At 55.9% G+C, this 23,506-nt stretch overlaps 2 protein-coding genes across 5 annotated transcripts in view; both read left to right on the top strand.

Moving 5' to 3' along the window:
* STK40 (serine/threonine kinase 40) overlaps positions 1 to 14,826 on the top strand; it is a 42,741-nt gene extending 27,915 nt beyond the window's left edge. For both annotated transcript variants that reach the window (XM_066375868.1, XM_066375869.1), the window contains exons 6-11: positions 1,471 to 1,523; positions 7,932 to 8,047; positions 10,050 to 10,194; positions 10,338 to 10,457; positions 10,667 to 10,751; positions 12,507 to 14,826. In XM_066375868.1, the coding sequence (XP_066231965.1) occupies positions 1,471 to 1,523; positions 7,932 to 8,047; positions 10,050 to 10,194; positions 10,338 to 10,457; positions 10,667 to 10,751; positions 12,507 to 12,725 (738 nt within the window). In that variant the 3' untranslated portion in view covers positions 12,726 to 14,826. The remainder of the gene's footprint in view (positions 1 to 1,470; positions 1,524 to 7,931; positions 8,048 to 10,049; positions 10,195 to 10,337; positions 10,458 to 10,666; positions 10,752 to 12,506) is intronic.
* Positions 14,827 to 21,545: 6,719 nt separating this feature from the next.
* Positions 21,546 to 23,441, top strand: EVA1B (eva-1 homolog B). Of its 3 annotated transcripts, none has more exons than XM_066372110.1 (3): positions 21,546 to 21,715; positions 22,028 to 22,206; positions 22,484 to 23,441. In XM_066372110.1, the coding sequence occupies exons 2-3, from the start codon at positions 22,140 to 22,142 to the stop codon at positions 22,909 to 22,911; spliced, it is 495 nt and encodes a 164-aa protein (XP_066228207.1). In that variant the 5' UTR covers positions 21,546 to 21,715; positions 22,028 to 22,139; the 3' UTR covers positions 22,912 to 23,441. The 3 variants fall into 3 exon arrangements, with proteins under 3 accessions (XP_066228207.1, XP_066228206.1, XP_066228205.1); XM_066372109.1 differs by having other exon boundaries at positions 22,002 to 22,206; XM_066372108.1 differs by having other exon boundaries at positions 22,109 to 22,206; positions 22,484 to 23,438.
* The last annotated feature ends 65 nt before the right edge of the window (positions 23,442 to 23,506 follow it).

Below are 23,506 nucleotides of genomic sequence, written 5' to 3'. Positions count from 1 at the left end.
CTGCTGCTCTGTCCCACCCTTCCCCAGGTATCCTTTACTGCAGGAAAGTGGCCAGCTGACATGGACACCCAGTGAGGCACAGTGCTGCAGGCCTCCGCCCACAGTCCTGGGGACAGGGTGCCCGGGCAGCCGACCGAGCAGAACCCAGAGCAGGGCTTCCCTGTCAGTCAAGACCTGGGACCTTGGCACTCCAGGACAGTGCTTTATCCACTGAGCCACCGGCCAGGGCTTTTGTTTTATATATTTATTTTATATATATTTCTTTTATACATTTTAGAGAGGCGGGGTAGGGGAAGGAGAGAGAGAGAAAGAAGGGTAGGGGGAGGAACAGGAAGCATCAACTCCTGTATGTGCCTTGACCAAGATCGAACCAGCAACCTCTGTACTTCAGAATGATGCTCTTACCCACTGAGCTATCCATGCAGGGATGTTTTATTTATTTATTTATTATTTTTTTTGTATTTTTCTGAAGCTGGAAACAGGGAGGCAGTCAGACTTCCGCATGCGCCCGACCGGGATCCACCCGGCACACCCACCAGGGGGCGATGCTCTGCCCATCTGGGGTGTCGCTCTGTCGCGACCAGAGCCATTCTAGCGCCTGAGGCAGAGGCCAAGGAGCCATCCCCAGCACCTGGGCCATCTTTTGCTCCAGTGGAGCCTCGGCTGCGGGAGGGGAAGAGAGAGACAGAGAGGAAGGAGAGGGGGAGGGGTGGAGAAGCAGATGGGCGCCTCTCCTGTGTGCCCTGGCCGGGAATCATACCTGGGACTTCCGCACGCCAGGCCGACGCTCTACCACCGAGCCAACCAGCCAGGGCCAGGATGTTTTATTTTTTAATAAGATGTTTGATGGAGCCTGACCAGGCGGTGGCACAGTGGATAGAGCATCGGACTGGGATGCAGAGGACCCAGGTTCAAGACCCTGAGGTCGCCAGCTTGAGCGCGGGCTCATCTGGTTTGAGCAAGGCTCACCAGCTTGAACTCAAGGTCGCTGGCTCGAGCAAGGGGTTACTCGGTCTGCTGAAGGCCCGCGGTCAAGGCACATATGAGAAAGCAATCAATGAACAACTCAGGTGTCGCAACGAAAAACTAATGATTGATGTTTCTCATCTCTCCGTTCCTGTCTGTCCCTGTCTATCCCTCTCTCTGTCTCTGTAAAAAAAAAAAAAAAAAGATGTTGGATGGAAGTGGAGAAAGGACTGGATTTCCTCATGGGTTCCTGCCCCAGGGGATAAAGAGCTGGGAAACCACCCTGGGTGGGGCACAGGTTGCCTGGCTCACATACCACCCCATTTGTACACGTGGCTGATGAAGGCTTAGAATGGTCCTGGTCTGTCTGTGGCTACAACTCAAGGCAGGAGCCTGAAAAGACATGTCACAGAGCTTTTTCCTGCCTTCCCATCCATCTTGCAGGCTGGGCCCAACCCCAGTCCTCATCTTCATGGTGCAAACCATGTGTTTGTTCTCTTCCAGAAAAACATTGTGCACAGAGACCTGAAGCTCGGCAACATGGTGCTCAATAAGAGGTGAGACCCACTTTTCTTCTCTCGTGAGGTAACCTTGGGGTTGGAACAGGCTATGTGCTGCAGCTCCCAGCTCCCCTGTGCCCTGCAGTAGTCCCACAGGGATTCGGGCTCAGCCCACTTCTCCCAGGAATCCCTTTTGTGGGGATGGGTACCTGCTTCTGTCTTTTACCACATGGATTATGATGCTTGCTAGGAAGAAGAGTTACTTTATTTTTTTGAGAGAGAGACAGGAAGGGAGAGAGATGAGAAGAATCAACTTATAGTTGCAGCACCTTAGTTCATTAATTGCTTCTCATATGTGCCTTGACCAGAGAGCTCCAGCTGAGCCAGTGACCTTAGGCTTCAAGCTAGAGACTATAGATTTATGTCGATCCCACACTCAAGCCAGTGACCCTGTGCTCAAGCTGGATTAGCCTATGCTCAAGCCAGTGATCTCAGAGTTTCGAACCCGGAACTTCAGTGTCCCAGGTCAACGCTCTATCCACTGAGCTACTACCTGTCAGGCTAGGAAGGAGACAGACAGAGTTCTGAGAAGAATTTCAGAGATCCTCCCTGGTCCATTCATTTTTCATGCTCAGTGGGTGCTCAGTAAATGACTTAAAAATGGACAGATGGGTGAAGGAATGACAGATGAGCCAAACAGGTCAGGTTCCCAGGAAGCAGATTCAGATGTGTGTGCAGGAGGTTTACTGAGGGAGCCTCAGAGAAGAGGGTGGGAGAGAAACAACTGTGGTGCAGATCAAGGCAAGGGGCACATGGCCCAGTACCCCCACTGCGGCCAGTCACTGGATGTGGGTGGTGCCCAGGGTGGGGCATAGCCCTAGGCAGTTTCCTGTGGCTAAGGGGACTTCCCAGGGAAGGGCACAGCTACAAGTGGTCAGACGCCTGTACTCCCAGCAGTGGGGAGACAATGGCTCGACCTGGGAAAGCAGTAGAGGGACACCAACCATGCCGGGGCCCAGCACCAAGGGGAGGAGAGCTCACTCGGTACACCACGGTCTGAGAAACCCAGGGTTCGCCCCTCACCCCCTCTCGGAGCCTCTCTCACCTCCAGTTGCTGATGTGGGTCAGAGGGCTTGCAAATGGCACGCAGTGCAAATCTCACAGCAGAAGTGTGGTGGTGATTTCTTCCACAATGTGGTCACTCACCTGGGAGAGGCCACTGTCCTATGAATTGGCCACAGCCACAGCAGTCACAGGAAAAAGAAGCTTCAGAGAGATGGATCTCTGGGGAGGGGGATGGCGGCACCAGACCCTGTGGTGCCAGCCCAAGATGCTGCGGTTGGACGCCGCTGCACCTCAGCCGCTCACCTGTCTCCCAGAGCTCACCGTGCGGTGGGACACCAGCCCGCTCACCTGTCTCCCAGAGCTCACCGTGCGGTGGGACACCAGCCCGCTCACCTGTCTCCCAGAGCTCACCGTGCGGTGGGACACCAGCCCGCTCACCTGTCTCCCAGAGCTCACCGCGCGGTGGGACACCAGCCCGCTCACCTGTCTCCCAGAGCTCACCGTGCGGTGGGACACCAGCCCGCTCACCTGTCTCCCAGAGCTCACCGCGCGGTGGGACACCAGGAAAGCACATACCGCCGTATTGAGGGGCGAGTGCATAGATGGCTGGGGCCAGTTGCGTGGGGGGAGTGATTCAGCCATCCAGGTCAATTTGTGAAGGACCAGCAAAGAGTTGCCAGCCTGACCCTGTCGTGCTCCACAGGGAGGAGGGAAGGAAGGGAAGTACTTGAACCTGTGACTGGACTGGCCGAGTGCGGGAGGGGACCCCGGAGGAGCAGGGCCTGGGGTCAGTCCTGGCTCACAGTCTAGTGCTGCCTTTTTGTTTGTTTATATATATTTTAAAATTTTATTTATTGATTTTATAGAAAGAAGAGGGGGGGGCAGGGTAGTGAGAAGTATCAACTCATAGCTGCTTCACTTTAGTTGTTCATTGATTGCTTGTCATATGTGCGTTAACCAGGCAAGCCCAGCCTTTCAAACCCGCGACCTCAGCATTCCAGGTTGACACTTTATCCACTGCACCACCACAGGCCAGATTAGCGCTGCCTTTTAATTACCCTTGAGACCTGAGAGCTTGTTTATTGGATTATTTATCCGTTCATTAGTTCATCTATGTGTGTCACTGAGCTTGTCTCCTCATCTGTGAGAGGGGTATGTTCACCTCTCTGCTGAGATGGGCCAGCACATGCAGCTGCCTCACAGGGTTCGGCCTGCAGGCAGGGCCCCTTGTTTCCCCCTGGAGGTGAGGCCCACTGTGTGTTGAGTGGCTGATGAGGACACCTGTTGTGGGGTCCCAGCGCCCAGCCCCATGCAGCGCCTGACCCCAGCTCTGAATTACATGAGGGCAGGTGTCAATACCAGCCCTTCAGCCCTGAGGGCAGATTGTCAGCATGGCAAGCTCAGCCCGGGCCCTCTGTGGGACTTTGGGTTGGTCCTATCCTGCTCTGGACTTCAGACTCACTGTTCACAAAGAAAGGGCACGTTTTTTTGAGAACTTAAGCCCACGTGGCTACAGAGCCCATGTCCCCTGCAGCCTTCCACAGGACTGTTCATTGGTTCTCATGAGCACCCCGAGGTTTGTTATGGGAATGGGAAGTCAGGGCTCCTGTGCTGTGACCACCCCAGTGCCCCAGGCCTCTTTGCCTCTATGGTGGGTTTGCTTCTGCTTCTCATCTCTCTAGGCCCCCTCAGTTCTGGGAAGGTGGGTAGAAGGTCACACTCTTGAGTCACAGTGTAACTGCAGCAGCGTGTGTGTGTGTGTGTGTGTGTGTGTGTGTGTGTGTGTGTTTTCTCTGAGGATTGCAGAGCACCAGCCCCTCATTTAGACCATGCGTTTTGGCTGCCCTCCTTTAATCCGATAATCCCCTTTCTATGTTGGAGCAGACAGATTCTGGCCACATCGCACTTGACTTGTGGCCCTTCTCGAAGGGGCAAGGTCGTATGGTGTAGACCAGGGGTCCCCAAACTACGGCCCGCAGGCCACATGTGGCCCCCTGAGGCTATTTATCCGCCCCCGCTGCACTTCCGGAAGGGGCACCTCTTTCATTGGTGGTCAATGAAAGGAGCACATTGACCATCTCATTAGCCAAAAGCAGGCCCATAGTTCCCATTGAAATACTGGTCAGTTTCTTGATTTAAATTTACTTGTTTTTTATTTTAAATATTGTATTTGTTCCCGTTTTGTTTTTTTACTTTAAAATAAGATATGTGCAATGTGCATAGGGATTTGTTCATAGTTTTTTTTATAGTCCGGCCCTCCAGCGGTCTGAGGGACAGTGAACTGGCCCCCTGTGTAAAAAGTTTGGGGACCCCTGGTGTAGACCTAACCTGAGTGTCCAGGACCTGCTCTGTGTGTGTCCAAGGCCCACCCTTCTCTCGAGACCTTGCTTGCATCTTTTCAAAGTCAGCCTGGAGGAGCTGCAGCCCCTTCCTGCTGCTCAGGCCAGGCCCTGACTGCAGCTGGCCAGGCAGGCGGGCAGGCTGGAGGCCTTCGTCTAGTCCCACAGTGGAACAGAGCGCTCCCGGGGAGGAACTGGGCGAGGTATTTGCAGGCAGCTGCAGTGACAGGTTCACCCTGCTTTGGATGCAAGGCAGGGTTGAAATCTGAAATCCCCTCTTGGGGTTATATGAGGTTTGCTGTGGGTTCCTCTTCCTCCTTTCTTTTTGGGTAGGCAAGTTGCACACCAAGTTCCTAGAAAAGGAGAAAAACACTGTGGTAGCCCAAAGGGCCATAGCTCAAGAGTGACTCACTCAGAGCGGATCCTGCTGACACAGAGCTCCCTCCCTGCATCCCTCACTTCCCTCGCCCCCCTTGCCAGGACGAGCCTGGGGGTCTGGACTCCCAGGGATCTGTGCGCCACCCGACCAACTTGGGTGGTAGTGGCCAGGCAGGGGAGCATTGCCAAGTTTCAGAAGGCTTGGAGCTGACCATGTGGTTTCCTGTGGGAGAGACTCCAGGGTCCTTGGCGGGCAGAGCCAAGTGGACCCTGCTGCCTAACTGTGCATAGTCTGCACGTTTTCTCCAGCCCCACCCCCACTCCTCCCAACTCCTCCCCACTCCTGCAAAGTGGATGGCTAAGCCACACTGGCACATGTGCTCTAGGGCCTGTGGTCCCAATGGGGCACCTTTCTCCCACTGCCTAAGACTTGGTGTCTTTCCCCGGGTCTCACGTTGGTAGCCTCTGCCCACTGTCTGAGGATGACATGCTAATCTGAGCTAGCAGTTAGTAATCAGTGATTACTCGCCAGACCCTGGGCTTTTGCTAGGAGTAAATTCTTTTTCTTTTTTTTTTTTTTACAGGGACAGAGAGAGAGTCAGAGAGAGGGATAGATAGGGACAGACAGACAGGAATGGAGAGAGATGAGAAGCATCAATCATCAGTTTTTCGTTGCAACACCTTAGTTGTTCATTGATTGCTTTCTCATATGTGCCTTGACCATGGGCCTTCAGCAGACCGAGTAACCCCTTGCTCGAGCTAGCGACCTTAGGTCCAAGCTGGTGAGCTTTGCTCAAACCAGATGAGCCCGCATTCAAGCTGGTGACCGCGGGGTCTCAAACCTGGGTCCTCCACATCCCAGTCTGATGCTCTATCCACTGCGCCACCGCCTAGTGAGGCGGTGGGATTAAATTCTTACCTTGTTAAATCCTAACACAGTCCTGGGAGTTAGTTGCTAATATTTCCCCTGTTTTACAGATGAGGAAATTGAGGTTTAGCAAGATATTAAATAACATGCCCAGGACTACACAGCCAGGAAGTAGCAAAGCCAGGATTGGAACCTGGGAATCCGACTCCAAGCCCACCAGACTCTCCCAAGTGGTCCTCCTCCCAGTGTCGTGAGCCTCAGAGAACTGCGGCAGGATGCATTGCCAGCTGCCATGGCCATTCCTGAGCAGGGGGGGGAAACACAGTGCTTCTGCTCTGTGGGGACCTTGTGCTTGAGAGGCTGAGCAGTCCCACGTTCAAGACAATGACATGGGTGGTTCAGAGCTGGAGCAGTCCAGCTCTCGTCATGCCGTAATCCTTGGCTAGGACCCTTTGCCTGCACACTGGGGGCTACCAGTCAGATTTCTTTGGCATTGACTGGGCGGGCCTATATGGAGAGGAGTCCACAGTTCCATTTGGAAGGCAGAGGACAGACTGGCCTTTGTTTTGCACCAAGCCCCGTGCCAGCAGAATTCCCCGAGATTTCTGAAGGGCTCTGGGAGCCTCTTGGATGCCGCTCCTGGGGAATTCCACCCTCAACCCCACACAACCCCCACCTCTGAGTTTCTCCACCCTTGAGAGTGGCCAAGCCTTGTGGCTCCCCTTCCTGCCGTCCTCCCTGGCCCTTCTGCCAGCCAGCTGACACACGAGCCACGCCAGTGGCCCCTGCTCGTCTGTAGGTACAGAAGCACCCTTCCTCACTGGCCATTCCCTGGGGAGCAAAGGAGCCGTTCCTGCGCCGCTCTGAGAGGGGCCTGCTCGCCCGGCCCCCCCTCAGATGGGATGTGAGGTGTCCTCTCTGGGCCACTTCCCTTTGCTCACATGTGAGCCTCCGAGAAAGATCAGAGCCCAAAACTGCTCTCAGCCACAACTCTCAGATGGGGGGAATCCACGGTGTCTAGGTCAGGGCAGAATCTAAAGTACAAGATAAGGATTGAGTCAGCTTCGGAAAAGAAGGGGAAGTCAGGGGCTGGGTGCTCCCTGGGGCACCGTGGGCACCTGGGTGGTGTCAGTCCAGAGGGCAGGCCCAGGGGTCAGAGACCTGAGTTTGAATCCTGCTCTACTGCTCACTAGTGTGTGGCCCTGGACAAGTCCCTGCACTGCTCTGTGCCTGAGTTGCATCATCTGTGAACTCCCTCCTGGGCTATTGTGAGGAGTGAATGAAAACAGTCCGCATCAGGCCCTGGGGCCAGGGCCTGCCCTTGGTGTGTGCTCAGTACGCATCAATCTTTAGGACTCAGTGATGCTGATTGATAACGACATGTATAATTACCGGACGAATCAGCGAAGGGGGACAAAGTGGCATCCAAGGGTGGGCTGTGAAGATCTGTACCTTCTCCTCATGTAAATGGGAGCATTGAACTGAATCCCCAGTCACCCACGATCTAGACATTATGTGAGGTTGTTTGGGAAGTCTCTGCAAGTTGTCCCAAACCCAAGACTCAGGTTCAAGAGAGCTCCCCTGAAACACTCACTCACTGGGTCAGAGTGAGCACGATGCCTGCCCCGACCCCTCAGCAGGTGGCAACCAAGAGTGACTGACTGGCCAGTGTCAGGACCAGGCACTCCCCACATAGCCATGGGGAAGGCAGCAAGGGCCTGGGGAGCAGAAAGGATGCGTGACAAGAGATGAGGGCAGCAGGGGTTTCCATGGAGACAAACATCAAGCTGTGTTCACTCTGCCTCCCACTTCCAGGACACATCGGATAACCATCACCAACTTCTGCCTCGGGAAGCATCTCGTGAGCGAGGGGGACCTGCTGAAGGACCAGCGTGGGAGCCCCGCCTACATCAGCCCAGACGTGCTCAGTGGTACGTGCGGGTGCCGGGCAGCAGGCCGCAGGCCGTCACACAGCCGGGCGCCACAGCAGTTCATTCAGCAAAGCCTGTCTGTGGGCCTCACTGGTGGCTCAAACCGTCCTGGCCCCCCAGGTCTTATGGAGGGTGAAGACCGTAACCATCACAGCAGTGCATGTTTAGTTACTCTCTGACATGAGTGCCAGGCAGGAGAGCTTTCTGGGTGGAAATAAGGAGCACCTGAAGGACTTCTCTGAGGAAGTGACATTTGAGCTGAGATGGTCAGGATCAGTGGGAATCACTGGAGGGTGTGATCACTGGAGGGTGTGACTAGGTGGAGGCAGCACAGCACATTTGAGGAGAACCAACCAAAGGTCCTTGTGGCCGCTGCTCAGAAAGTGAGCCTGGTTCAAAGCCAGAGAGGGGGCAGGGGCCAGACCACAAAAGGCCTGAGGGAGGCCTTATTGAGAAACGGTGCCCTTGATTTCAAGTGCAAGAGGAAGCCATTGAACAAGAGGTCTTCACTGAGTGCCACAGTGAGATTTGAATTTTGAAGACATCACTCCCTTTGTTCATTCATTCATTCATTCTGCTGGTATTTATCTGCCAAGGACCTACTATATGCAAGGCCCTGTTCTAGACACTTTGGATACGGCGGTGACAGGCAGACAAAAACCCTTGCCTCTGTGACTGGTAAGCTGACTTTCCAGTGGGGCTGAGACAGAAGAATAAGTAAGGCAATATGTGGTTATTAACTACCAATCATATTTCTAAGTACCAGGCACTGTACTGAGCATGACATGCAGTATCTGTTTAAAATCACACAGCTGCCTTGTGAGGTACATATTCCAAGTTCCTTCTTTACAGATGAGAAAACGAGGCTCAGAGAGATAAATCTCTTGTCCAAACTCATAGCTAATAGTGAACCTGGAGGCTGCCTGACCTTCGGTGGGCCTGGTGAGCCCTTGGGAACCAGTGTCCCCCACCCCAAAGACACCTTCGGCTACCCAGGAGGCTTTGGGACCCAGAGGAGAGGTCGTAGTTGTCCAGGCACTGCCTGGTGCTCAGCAGGGTCTGAGAGCCCAGTGGTGTTCAGGGACCCTGCTGCCAAAGAGCCTGCTGCTGCGCCACAGGGGCACTGTCCCGGGGGCTGGGCGGGCAGGGGTTTTTGGAGGGGTGGCATTGTTCTCACCTCTGACATTTGGAGCAGGTCAGGCAGTGGCCAGCACATGAGAGGAGCTCTGCTACTGAGGGCGAGACGGCTGGATTGCCCTGGAAGTGGGAAGAGCAGGGCCTTGACAGTCAGCTCCCTGACCCTGGACAGATTACATCCCTGGGCCTTCGTTCACTCTGGAAAAACAAAATACCTAATTGATAGAGTTATGGTAGAGATTTAATGAGATAAAAGTGTTTTCTTTGGAGTCCACTTAACTGGATAGTCGTTCACTTAGCAAATGGAAGTCCCTGCTAGGCACCAGGGTCAGCAGTGAGCAAAGCAGAGCGGCACCTGCATGGGAGAACTTACCTTCCAGTGGGGGAGACGGAATAAACCGACAGAGAACGGGATCCTCACGGGTTATGCTAAATGCTATGAGGGAGTAACGAGGGGTGTGGCTGACTTGGCCAGAGCCGGTTATCTGTTTGTTCCACAGGCACGTTGGCCACCTGCACTGGGAGCACTCTGCTGGGAGCGGGGGCCAGAAGGCAGGCCTGGGGCCCAGAGCTCTCAGCCTGGCGGAACAGGGCTGGTGCTTTGGGAAGAGGCAGGAGGCGCACCTGAGGGGGGTCACTGTGGAGCCGGGTTTGGCATGAGCAGGAGCAGCCTGATAAAAGCTCCAGGGCTGAGCCAATGAGAGGGAGGGTTCCTCTGCGAAGAGGGGGGGGGGGGCACTGTGACCAGAAGTGAAGGGGGCAGGCAGAGAGGATTCCAGGCAGCCAGCTGGTAAGCTGAGGGAGTCCCGGGGCCATTCCCTTCGCCGGCCTTGTGCTAAGTGTGCGTGTACCTGTGTGCCCACAGGCCGGCCGTACCGGGGCAAGCCGAGCGACATGTGGGCCCTGGGCGTGGTGCTCTTCACCATGCTGTACGGCCAGTTCCCTTTCTACGACAGCATCCCCCAGGAGCTCTTCCGCAAGATCAAAGCCGCCGAGTACACCATCCCTGAGTGAGTCCTGCCTACCCGGGGAGGGGAAGGAGGCCTGGAGGGGCAGGCTCAAGGGCAGAGACGACACAGGGAGGCTTGGAGTCCTGGGTCCGAGACCCAGCACCAGCAGCTCCCACCTGAGCCCTTGCCCTCTCCTGCATCAGGGACGGGCGGGTTTCTGAGAGCACCGTGTGTCTCATCCGGAAACTGCTGGTCCTCGACCCCCAGCAGCGCCTGGCCGCCGCCGACGTCCTGGAGGCCCTCAGCGCCATCATCGCATCATGGTAAATGGGCTGGCTTCTGCCCATCCTGCCTAGGAAAGAAGCCTTAGGCTGGGCCTGTGTCTCTGCCAGGCAGTCAGGTTTCCAGGGGCAAGGTATGGGGGTGCTGGCAGCACTCGGCCTAGCGCCTCCTGCCGGCCAGTCGCTGCCAGTGACGACAGGGCATTGCCTCACTGGGGGCTGCCGGTCTGATGTGACCACCTCCCCTGCAGGCAGTCCCTGTCATCTCTGAGCGGGCCTTTGCAAGTGGTTCCTGACATCGATGACCAAATGGGCAATGCAGACAGCTCCCAGGAGGTGAGTTGGGAAGGGCAGACAGGTGGTTACACAAGTCCTGAAGGACGGGCTTCCCCAGGGGCTGGGTGGGGCAGGGGCCCAGGTGCAGCTCCCAGCAGGCGGCAGGGCCTTCTCAGCTTTTCTTTTTTTAACAGAGACAGAGAGTCAGAGAGAGGGACAGATAGGGACAGACAGACAGGAACGGAACAGAGAGATGAGAAGCATCAATCATCAGTTTTTCATTGCAACACCTTTAGTTGTTCATTGATTGCTTTCTCATATGTGCCTTGACCGTGGGCCCTTCAGCAGACTGAGTAACCCCTTGCTGGAGCCAGCGACCTTGGGTGCAAGCTGGTGAGCTTTGCTCAAACCAGATGAGCCTGCGCTCAAGCTGGCGACCTCGGGGTCTTGAACCTGGGTCTTCTGCGTCCCAGTCCAACACTCTATCCACTGCACCACCACCTGGTTAGGCGCCTTCTCAGCTTTGTCTCCAGCTCTCAGGGTGAAAAGGAAGACCTAAGTTCTCCCCCTGCCCACCTGGCACCTGCCTGTGTCTGGCTCAGTTGGCAGTTCTGTGGCCTGAGATGGGACAGTGGGGTGACTGTGGGGGAGGCCCCACAGCAGAGGCCACACGATGGCCCTTCTGGCCCCCTCTTCCTGCCCAAATGCTTTGCCATGTGTGGGCCCTTTAAACAGTCACATTTCTCTGCCCCTCTGACTCACAAGGTTCTCTTCCTGCTTTTCATTTTCCAGTGATTCATTTTCCCCTCATTTTCCCTCTTCCCTGTTCGCTGCACTGGAGAAAGTGCCGGGCCGGGGTGAGAGCAGAGATCTGGGCACCAGGCAGCAGCTACTGGGTGGTCTTAGGGTGCCCCCTGGAGGGCAGAGCTTGGCCAGGCTCCTGGGAGGGACGCTGTCTCTTCCTTCTCTGGCCACCCTGCAGTCCCACAGCAAGCAGTGGGCAGGTGGGGACAGAAGGCACCAGCCTGGGACCACAGAAAGTCCTGGTCCCCTGAACCCCCCCCCCAGGACTATTCAGCAGCTAAAAACAACCATCGCTAGCACACAAGGAGTGCCCACACCAGCACATCTCATTCAGTCCTGTGTGGCCTCTGTTTCTTATCCGTGTTTCACAAGAGGAAACAGGTTCAGAGAGGTGAAATAAGTCTCTCAGTCACACAGCTTGGAAATAGTAGAGCTGAGCCTTGAATCCCAGTCTGATTTTGTAGCCCTGCTGTTCCTCTCTGCTGAGTCACACAGGGACCCTACCACTTCAGTTTGTTACTGTCTGTCTGGGCCCCTCCAGGGAGCTCAGTAGGGGGTAGGGGGCGGGCAAGATAAAGAAACATGGCTGCCCGTGTGGTAAGCACCCCAGCCCCAGGCCTCTTCTCCAACACTTGCCCAGCCCTGGCCCCTCAGGGCTCTCGATAAGCTCTGTGAGGAAAGACTGCTGTCCACTTCCCAGGCAAGGAAGCTAAAGCTGCAGAGGTCATGTCACTTCTCCCAAAGTCACGAGTTAGGAAGGTGGGGACCCAGCTCAGATTCCAGGTCTGCTTCAACTGGAGCGACACCCAGGGTGACCAGCAAGGCGAGACCTAGGTTGGCTGGCGGGCTTCAGGGACCCACGCTCTGTCCCGTGGCTAGATGGGCTCCAGGGGTGTGGTGCCTGGGCAGGGAGCCTCTGGAGCCAGGCGGGCTGACCCTCACACCCCTGCTCTTCTCTCTCCACCTCGGCCCCTCTGTCCCTGCCTCTGTCTCTCCCCCCGCACGTCGCAGGCAAAGGTGACAGAGGAGTGCTCCCAGTACGAGTTTGAGAACTACATGCGGCAGCAGCTGCTGCTGGCCGAAGAGAAGAGCTCCACACACGAGGCCCGCAGCTGGGTGCCCAAGCGGCACTTCGGCAGCGCGCCCCTGGTGCGCCGGCTGGGCCACGACGCGCAGCCCATGAACCCCCTGGACGCAGCCATCCTGGCACAGCGCTGCCTGCGGAACTAGCAGCCTTGGGCAGGCATCCCAGCACCACCTGCCACCTCTCCCTGGCCCGCCCGCCAGGGCCCCACTGTGGCTATGGGCTGGGCCCTGGAGTGCTGAGCTCTCTCCCAAGCTGCCACGGGGACCGGCAGGGACAGCCCGGTCACACATGGGGTCAGCAGAGGTACCACGAAGCTACCTTTTGGAATGATTGCTTGATTGTTTTGGTTTTTAATCTGAGAAGCCTAGATAACTAATCTGCTTTTAATCATGACGTTTTAATCTACCTCTGTCTCTTTAACCATGCTGTCTCTGGACTGAGTGAGAGGGAGGAGGAGGGAGCCCACCCAGCCGTCTGCCCCGGGCAGCTGCTCCCCACAGTCCAAATAAGCTGAAGGTGCAGCTCGCTGCTGGTTCTCAAAGCGAATGCCCACTCCCCACCACAACCCCAGGCCCTCCCACGGTCAGTTTCCCTCCCTCCCCTTCTGACCCCAGACCCCTCAGTCCAAGCTTTGGAAAACCTTCACCTCATCTTAAGTGGAATTCAAATATATTTATTTTTATACTAAAACCAACTTCTCTCCCATCACCAGGTGACTCGGCCCATGGCCACTCCCTGCTCCCAGCCTGGCTAGACGGCAGGGAGTCCACAGCCCACAGCTGGGCCCCTCCTCACCCCCTGGCTCAGAAGCCCCTTCTTGCCAGCCCCTCTCCACCTCCAGCCCACCAGTCCCTCCTATCTCTGGTGATGGGGAGGCCTTTCTCGACTTGGTTCTCTTTCTCCCAGCTCAGTAGCGTCTCTGAGGTGCTGTGCACTCGCATTAACCCGGTTTCCCTGTCTGCCCCTCACCGCAGTACCGAGGTGACGCTGACATAGATGTGAAGGAGGCCTGGCGGTCGGGCTGAGCAGGGTGCGCTGGGCTGGCCGCGGGCAGGTGGGCCCTGCTGTGTGCCCTCTCGCTCCCCGTACCTACTCTGTGTTCAGAGAACGGTGGGGACATCTCCCCTCCTACCCTCGCCTCATAAAAGACTGGTGTCTCTCTCAACAGGCCCTGGCCAAGGTCCGTCATGGGGCCACAGGGCTCATGGAAGAATTTTTGGGACTAGGGGACTCTGTCTGGCTTGAGAACAGCCCTGCTGCCCTTTTGAGCCGAGATTTTGAAGTGGATGCCTGTCTTGCCAGAAATGCTGTTCTCACCAGAACGCCCTCCCCTCCCACACTCCCTCACTGGCCTTGGCCCTGCCCAGTGCCAAGCGAAGATCTTCCCCCGGTCTCCCCACCAGACCCCCTTAGAAAGGCCAACTGTTCCGCTCCCGGCAGCCCTGGGCCCTAGGCCTTTCCTGCCTGTCCTTGCTCCCCAGTGGGAAGGTGACCAAGGTCTGTGTGACCTTGTTTTCCCAGTATGAGTTGCCCCCTCCCCAAAAGCTGACTCACTGTGAGTGACTTGGGCAAGTTCCCAAACCTCCTTGTGCCTCAGTTTCCCCATCTGGAAAAAATGGGGCCACCTCTTGCCAGCAGTAGCAGGGCCACCCACGCCCCTTCCTCTCCATACCCCCTTCCCAGCACTTGGGCGCCTCATGCCTCTGCCTCAGTGGGTCTGAGGGAGCCCACCTGAGCCCAGCCCTTACTAAGCTGTCTCTGTCAGCTGTCTGGCTGCTGAGAGCCAGAGTCTCATGCTATGGGGTTGGAGGATGCCGTTTTCTATATTTATTTCAAAAACAATCTCCCAAGGGAGTAGAAATGCAGTCCGCCTAGGGCTCCCAGCCCGTGACTGTCCTGTGAGGGGTTCAGTTGTACCCCTTACCCAGCAGCCTGCCCAGACCCTGCGGGCCTGCTTGCCATGTGTGATCGTTCTCCTTTTCAAAGCAATAGCCTCCAGGTCTGCAAAGCCCGATCAGACAGAGGTCCCTTCCAAGGTCAACCCATGTGTCTGATTACATTGCTAGCAAAGCAAATGAGAGGAGGTTGGGTTTGCCCTCACTGACTGTCACACGCTGAGAGAAGTCCAATTGTAAAGAAACAAAATAGAAAAAGTCACAAAAAAATTTGTATAAAGACATATTTTTGTACTACATGGGGACTCTTCCTGCATGTCAGCAATAAAACTTCCTGATCTGGAGCCACTGTGGCCTGTGCCGTCTGCAGTTCTTGCCCTCTTACCTGCGTGTCGGGTCTCCCTCCCATCCCAGCCAGGCAGGGCTGGTTCTGTAGCTCTTGGCCAGGGGTCCCCAAACTATGGCCTGTGGGCCGCATGCGGCCTCCTGAGGCCATTTATCCAGCCCCCACCGCACTTCCGGAAGGGGCACCTCTTTCATTGGTGGTCAGTGAGAGGAGCATAGTTCCCATTGAAATACTGGTCAGTTTGTTGATTTAAATGTATTTGTTCTTTATTTTAAATATTGCATTTGTTCCCGTTTTGTTTTTTTACTTTAAAATAAGATATGTGCAGTGTGCATAGGGATTTGTTCATAGTTTTTTTATAGTCTGGCCCTCCCAACGGTCTGAGGGACAGTGAACTGGCCCCCTGTGTAAAAAGTTTGGGGACTCCTGTGCTTAGCTATACCACCAGGTGCACTGGATAGGTGCCCCCCAGCCTGGGCAGCCAGCTGGCCACATGCCATCAGTCTTGAATGGGGGAAGAGACCAGAACTAGCCAGTATTCTCCCAGACTGGCTGGTCTAGCCTGCCCCTAGGTGCCCAAAGGGAAACTCCCTGCTTGGCTAGGCTCCGCCCAGGATCTGTGCAGGAAGGAGGTGTCCCAGAGTGGCTGCTGCTTGCACAGTGTTGCTCCTCTCCCCCAGCCAAACCCCCACCGAGGTGGGGAGAACTTAGCCAGACAGACCATGCATGAGCTCACGTGCCCACGCAGGGCAGCTGGGGTAATGAGGGCCAGGCCAGACCCTTTCCTGAATCACCCGCTCCTTCCCTCCCCTCCATAGGAAGCCAAAGGGCTTCCTTCCTTTCATCTTTCCTTCCTTCCTTTGCTTAAATTTAGACTGCAGATTGCGCTGTGGAGCCCTGAAGCTAGAGGTAGGCTGGCCCCGCCCCAGGCACAGCACAGGGCCCAGGCTGTTTACCTTTGTGTTCAGGAACCCCCAAAGGCCCAGGTCACAGAGGAGCAGAGATTCGGGCAGGAGGAGCCCCTTCCCAGTCAAGTGCCCACACAGCCAGAGGAAGTAGCACCTCTTCAAGATGTGAGAAGACCCCGGTTTTCTGCAAATACTTCAGAGCAGACTCCAGGCCCCTCGCCCCTACCTTCACCACACAGCCCCACACCTACCCTAGCATCCAAGCGGCTGCCCACCTTCCTGGCCACTCCCAAGTCAATAGAAATTTTGCCCAGTGTATCTAGCCTATACCTTATCTGTTGAGCTGTCCACTCCCTGCCCAGCACTGCCACTCGCGGGCTCTCCCAGCTGCCACCTGGGCCTTGTCTCCGTTTCAGCCTCCCTTCTGTCCCTCCACCTGATCAGCCTCTGCTCTGTGCACTGTATCTCCTCAGCACCAACATGGGTCAGGTTACGTGTGGCAACCCCCAAGACAGCAAGCCACATGCACGCAAGCACTGCGCTGCTCATTCCTGTACCCTCGGCAACCGGAACTGGCCTGGCACACAGCTCGCATATCAGAACTGTTGGTAAGTTTTTATTGTGAGCCCTGAAGCAAAGGAAGGGGAAAGGACCAGAAAGGTAGGTGTGATCCAACAGCCTCCTATGCTCCTGAGAAGTCACCTAAGAACTGAGGTTTCCATCAGTGGTACTCACCGCCTAGTCTCCACTGTCCTCAGGGGGAACAGTTTCAAAGAGAAGCCAGCCAGGCTGCAGGGCTACCTGGAGTGGGAAGTGGGGAACAGGTGTCTCTCTTCATGGCTGAGCTGTTCAGGCTCCCAAGCCAAGTCTGCTGTGATCTCGTCTCTCCCTCTCTCTCTCACCGCACGTCCTGCCAGCCACTTCTCACAGCTCCCTGCCATCACTCCGGCTGAGGTCTGAGCCCCAGTCTCTCACTTCCCGGCCTTGTTCCCTGTGACAGCCATACAGCAGCCAGCCGCAGTGGGATTTCTTCCCTCTTCTGCATAATCCTCAATGGCTTCTGTCCCATGCAAGACAACATCCGGAGGCCTGTCTGAGACACAGAAAGCTCTCTACTACAAGGCTCTAACCTGGCCTCTAACTTCTCAGCCCCTCACCCCTCACCCGCTGTCCCTACCACATGGGCCTCCTTGTTGATTCTGACCAAGCCCAGCAGTGCTTCCACCACAAGGCCTTTTCATTGACTATTCTTTCTGGAAGGCCCTTCCCCCAGATATTTACATAGCTCCCTCCCTCCCTCTGCTCAAAATATCACCTCCTCAGAGGCCTTCCTGACCACTACACCTGGTCTCCTCTAACCCCTACCCTGCTTTATTCTTCATTTTGCTTACCACAGCCTAACCTTGTATCATCTATTTGACTATTGATTACACCTGTCTCCCCTACATGACTGTTGAGCTCCATGAGGACAGGGATCTTTTCTGTATGACTGGGGGTGAGGGAGGGGGCTTAGGGGCTGGTCATCACAATGACTTGGGACACTGGTGGCATTTAGATAGTGGGAGCCAGGGACTCCAGACAAGCCCACAGGGAAGGCAGATTCTACATCCTGCACATGAGTGGGAACTTGTTTATAATTACCAGAGCCAAGAATCTAACTCCACTTTATGCGTAAACACAAAGGACTTGTGTATATATAACGTACACTGAATTTCCAGGGAACGTAACTACTGTGTAGAGTAGAGAAAATTTGCACTTTGTTTTGTTCAGAACTTTACCAAGAGTTCTTCACCATTACAGACACTAACACCACCACATCCCAGTGCCAGTCTGCACTCAAGCTGTCACTTTCCCTGCATTGACCACTTCACAAATACATATCACTACCTTTTATTTCTTTTATATTAGAAGGCGTATGTGTATATGTATGTATTTCAAGCCCAGATGTGGAGGGGAGTATATTAGCCACAAATTTCATTCAGGAGCATAGAAGGAGCAATACAAAGAATTGTGAAAAGGCAACGTAGGATCTGACAGGGGGAGAGCCACAACCTTTGAAGACTGGAAGGCTCTGAAGTGTCGAATTCGGGCCCCACCCCTTACATCCATGTGCCCGCATATATGTTACTTAGCCTCATTTTCCTCATCTGGAAAATGGGAATTATCCTACAACCTACTTGGTCACTGGGAGGATTTGAGGGGTTGAGGCAGCACAGCAGTTAGCAGAGTGCCAGGAACCCAGAGGGTACTCAATGGCCATTACTATTACTCGTTTTGCAACCTCTCTCATTGCCCTCTTCCCAACAGCTGCCCCAGGTGCCAGGGAGGCATTCAGAGGACTGGGCTGGTCTTACACATCCTTGAATGAGTCCCCTTCTTCCTTCCATTCAAGACCTAGGCAGCCTCCTCCCCCAGCGGGGTGAGGCCCCAGTGTGAGGAACAGCACAGCCAGGGAGAGAGCAGCTGGGGCCAGCCCCTGGAGAGGGAGGAAAACCAGCAGGCAGATAAAGGGGATGCGAGCCAGGCAGGCAGGTGACAACTATGCAGAGACCCCCTGTCAGCACACCCAGGACACCGGGAAAGCAGGTGGCTGGGAAGACCTACAGACAGGCCGGCAGGCAGGGAGAGGCAGGCGGAAAAGCAGTAGATAGGCAGGTGGCCAGGAGGGTATGTGGATTGTGCAGATGGCTACATCGGTCAGAGGCTTTGGGCATCTCCCCAACACCCTCCAGGAGCAGCCCACAGCCTCTTCCAACCCTCCAGGGCAAGGTGACCACTTCTCCCACCTGGCCTGGCTTGGCCACATGCATTGCCCTACTGTGTGTCCCTCTTTGAAGGGACCAGAGACCATCTCAACCCCTACTCTGCTCCAGCATGGCCACCTGCTTCACCAGGGCTGAGTCACACCTGACCCACTCCAAACACCTATGTCACACACCAACCCAGACACATCTTTGTCTGCGGGCAGCAATACCCAGAGACCTGCATAGCACAGGGCTGCACATAAACGGCAAAACATAAACATATCCAAAATCTTACAGCCCCTCCCACCCCGCAGAGAGGCAGGCACACACAGACAGGCACGCGTATGCACCATGCAGAGGCACGCACTGACACCCAGGGCTGGTCACACAAGCATAGCCGAAACACACACTAACCTTCATATGGATGGTAGGCATTCAGCACTGACACAACCATGGAAACCCACAGCCATCCCAGTCCTGGCCAGATTCTGGACTCACCTCCACCTCTCAGCCCAATTTAGCGTGGCTGGTGGTGTCCTGGTCCTGGCCAGGTCTTCCTCCCCCATCACCCATCTCTGCTGGCTGAGTCCTCCTCCGTGGGACCCCTCCATGTCAGAGCATCCAGAGCTCAGGTTTCAGACCTTCTTTTCTCTCTCTGCCCCCGGGTGATCTCACCTAGTCCCGGGCGTTCAATCAAATCTTGGGTGTTGATGACCCCCAAATACATTTCCAGCCCAGACTCCTCCGGGCTCTGCCTACCTCTCTGACACCTCCACCCAAGTATCTACTGCACATCTCAAATCTAAAATGATTGCCCAAAACCTGCTCCTCACCTAAATTGTCCTCAGGTAATACTAAGCAGCTGTCCTATATTCAGTCTTTTCCTCACATCCACATCCCGTGCAGCAAGCCCTGTTGATACTCCCTTCAGGACACTGCCTGAGCCTGACCCCGTCTCCCCTTCTCCACAGCCCATCCCAGTCTGAGCCCTCTGCCACTGCTGGCCCGGATGGCTGCCAGCCTGCTCACAGCTCTTTCATTCTCACCTTGCATGACCCCTCCCACACGAGCTCCTACAGCAGGGGTCGGGAACCTTTTTGGCTGAGAGAGCCATGAACGCCACATATTTTAAAATGTAATTCCATGAGAGCCATACAATGAGCCGTGTACATTATGCATTATCCAATAAAAATTTGTTGTTGTCCCAGAGGACAGCTATGATTGGCTCCAGCCACCTGCAACCATGAACATGAATGGATTGTAATACATGAGAATGTTTTATATTTTTAACATTATTATTTTTATTAAAGATTTGTGTGCGAGCCAGATGCAGCCATCAAAAGAGCCACATCTGGCTCGTAAGTCATAGGTTCCCGACCCCTGCCCTATAGGGATCTCTCCAAAGTGCGGCCCAAACCACAATACTCTCCTGATTAAAACTCCAGGGGCACTCCATGACACACAACATCTAAGCTCCTCCACAGGGCCCACAGCCTCTTCCTCATCACCCCTTCACCTCCCTAGTGCCCCTTGGCCCTGCCCAAGGACTCACTGCTTCTGTCCTTCCTGCCCCACATCCTGGCATAGCTGCCCCCTCCAAGGTCTAGCACTCACCCCCTCCCAAGAGCATCCCAGGTGTTCTCCATTACATTTCCCCATTTCTTCATCCTCTGAGCACTCCGCAGCGCCCAAGGTTCTCTTCTCCGTGTATTGTCTGTCCACCTTAGTAACAGCTCCCCAAGGGGAAATTGTGTGTTCTGTTCACTGCTGAACACACATTATTAGGAAGTGCTAGGCAGAGTGCTGGCTTAGTATTTTATTTGTTGAGTAATGGCTGTATGGATTTATACACGGACATGCTCACCCCCACAAAAATGTTCAAGCAGATACAACATAAAAATAAACATACAAATATACAGATATGGGCAGAAATAGTGCCACATGCTAACTAAACAGGCCCCAGTCACAAGGACACCCAGGAGCCCCTTTCGCACTCTCAAGGGAGCCAGTCCTAGTTCTTTCCCCATCTAGATCTGCCCTCTGCTTGAACCCAGTCTCAAGACTTGGAGTGGGGGTCTCCAGCCTGGACAGAGAGGGGGGTCATTGGCCCACAGGCCCCAGGCAGCGCCTTCAGCTATGTCTGCAATTTCCTCTCCCCCCTTCCTTCCCTCCTCCTCCCTAAGGCTCCCGCCAAGAAGGCCTCCCCCTCACCCCAGCCCCAGCACAGGAAGGAGGGCCCACAAGGGGGGTGCTGGGAGCCTGGGCAGGAAGAAGACCCGGGCCCACACACTGATCACACCATACGTTGCATGCACAAGCCTTGAGCCCATGTGGAACTGCATGTGCACAGGCAGGTTTAGCCAGAAGGGAAAGGCATTTTTGCCATGCACTCTGGTGCAAAACACAGGGGACCTCAGAGGCCCCAGGCCGGGTTCTGCAAGGTTGGTCTGGGCCTGGCTTGAAGCCTGAGTCCAGCATTCATTAACCCTGCTGACCAGGGCTCCGCCAGCTGGACACACTCACCGCTGGGGGCCCTGGGAGGAGGGGATGACAGTCCCTTCCCACGGATTGTGTGCTGAGGGCCTAGAGGAGCGCTGACATCTGGGCTGGGGGAAAGCAGGCAGTCCTCCCTGGGTGAGGGAGCTTCCTGGGAGGTAGAGCAAGGTATAGAGACAGGGTTCAGAACCCAGCCAGCCTTTAGGATGAGAGAGCAGTGGGTTCAAATCCTGACTGTTTGGTAAAGTTTTTCAATCTCTCCATTTATCTGCCAAGTGGGTATAAGGACATGGCATTATAAGATTATTAAAAAGAATTAAGTAAAAATATTGTAAAGAGTTTAGTCCATTGCGTGGCTCTTAGGTGAAACTCCATCCTCATCATTATTATTATTGTTGTTATTCGTAGCCTGGGGGCGGGTCCCTGGAACCCGCCTCCCCTGCGGTTTCCTGCGGGGGAGAAGGCGCCCCGCAGGCCTCGCTCCCCCCTTCTCTCCCCTTCCTCTGCCGGCCCTTTCCCTCCCCGCCTCCCCCGCCCCGCCCCGCCCCGTCCCTCCTCTTTCCTCGGAGGAAACTTTCCGCCGGCTGGTCCATCGGCCCGTGTCCGGACCGCGCTGCCGTGGCCTGGGAGCCAAGCGGAGCGGGCGGGGCAGCAGGGACCGGACGGGGCGGGCGCGGCCGGGCCCCGTGTGTGTGCGGCTGCTGGAGGCGCCGGGGCCGGTCCGCAGAGAAACGAGCGCTGACGGTGAGTAACCCCGGGCCTGCAGGCTGGTGGGTCCCCGCGAAATGGGAGAGGGAAGCAGCCTCCCCTTCCCAGAGTTCTCCCAGGGAGAGCGGAAGGCACCCGCGCTCCCCCAACATCTCGCTTGGGGGACAGCGAAACCGGACCTCTTTTGGGGACCTCACGTGGGGGTGGAGCCTCCTGCGGCCCACTCCCTGACCCCCAGGTTAGAGGGGCGTCAGTACGCAGGGGGGAGGATCCCCAAACAGGGCCCAACTCGACAACCGAATCAGGACGCCACTCTTTTCAGTGTGGAACCTGGGGCTGCCCTTCCAGGGAGAGGAGCTGCCCCAGGAGAAAGCGGGTCGGGGTCAGCTGGAGGCCGGAGATTAGGATCTGATCATGCTGACCTCGCAGGTTGACAGGGGAGTTACCCCCCCTGATCAGCATGGATGCCCCCCGAAGAGACATGGAGTTGCTCAGCAACAGCCTGGCGGCTTACGCACACATCCGCGGTGAGGGCGGCCCACCCCTCCCTGCCCCTTTGAGGCCCCACAAGCCCCTTCCCTCCCCATCCCTGCCATTATTAATCACCACCGTCCGCAGCTAGTCTCCCACAACCAATTGCCGTCATCCCTCACTGCCCCCCATTACCCAATGGTGGCTACCTAATGGCTTTCAAGTGGGATACTGTCCTTGCCTCCCCCCCCCCGCGCCCCAACTTAAAGCCTGGAGATGGAGTGACTCCCATCCGCCAGGGCCCCTCCATGATTTCTGCCCTCTGACCTCCAGCTAACCCCGAGAGCTTTGGCCTCTACTTCGTGCTGGGCGTCTGCTTTGGCTTGCTGCTAACCCTGTGCCTGCTAGTCATCAGCATCTCCTGCGCGCCCCGCCCGCGGCCCCGGGTCCCCGCGCGGCACCGGGATCCCGGTAGCCCCCTGGAGGCGGAGGACGATGACGAGGACGAGGAGGACACAGTGACGCGGCTGGGCCCCGACGACACACTGCCTGGCGCGGAGCTGTCCGCGGAGCCCGACGGGCCCCTGAGCGTTAACGTCTTCACGTCAGCAGAGGAGCTGGAGCGGGCGCAACGCCTGGAGGAAAGGGAACGAATCCTGCGGGAGATCTGGCGCACCGGGCAGCCGGACCTGCTGGGCACCGGCACACTGGGGCCCAGCCCCGCGCCCACTGGCACCCTGGGTCGCATGCACTATTACTGACCGGGCCTCGTTCCCACTGCAAGGCGCTCTGGGTACTGGACATGAACTTGCCCTAATAGTTGCCACTGGACATTCTGACTGTCCCTGCCGGTGGTCCTGTTGGCTAGGCCCGCACAGCTCTCACGGTGCTATTAAGCGTGGAATCCCACCCTCTGGGAGGCGCCCTTCTCCAGTCCTGCCCAAAGGCCCTGGAGGGAGGGTAGAACACAGGGTCCCCACCCCGTTCCAGGGAACGGTTAAGAGGTGAAGTGACCAATGAAAGCTGCATTCTTAGTGACTCAGTTTTCCTCTGTTACCCCTGCCTCCAACGTTCCCAAGGCTCCTGTCATGTACAGGACCCTAGGGCCGATCCCCATTAGACTCCCTTACCAGGCTGACCATCTCCATCCATCAATCACTCACTCCATCGTTAACACACCTACGGTGTTAACTTCACAGATAGCAAAAAACCCCACAACTCCACTGTTCCACCAGTCTTTCACAGAACAAACATCACTCAGATTCCTTGCTCATAAATGCATTCCTTACCGGCACGTGCCTGGACACATGTCACTTGTCCCTACAAATGCCCCAGGGTTGATGCATCACTGCAATC

This window comes from Saccopteryx leptura, chromosome 3 (assembly GCF_036850995.1).
Source record: "Saccopteryx leptura isolate mSacLep1 chromosome 3, mSacLep1_pri_phased_curated, whole genome shotgun sequence".
NCBI classification, from domain to species: Eukaryota; Metazoa; Chordata; class Mammalia; order Chiroptera; family Emballonuridae; genus Saccopteryx; species Saccopteryx leptura.
The sequence above is the reverse complement of the archived record's forward strand: the minus strand, read 5'-3'. Positions and strand labels throughout refer to the sequence as shown.

Excerpts from the sequence above, each read along its gene's own strand:
- EVA1B (XM_066372110.1), top strand. The coding sequence starts at position 22,140 with ATGGATGCCCCCCGAAGAGACATGGAGTTGCTCAGCAACAGCCTGGCG. Across the intron at positions 22,207-22,483 it reads GGCTTACGCACACATCCGCG|CTAACCCCGAGAGCTTTGGC; the intron begins GTGAGGGCGGCC and ends TCTGACCTCCAG.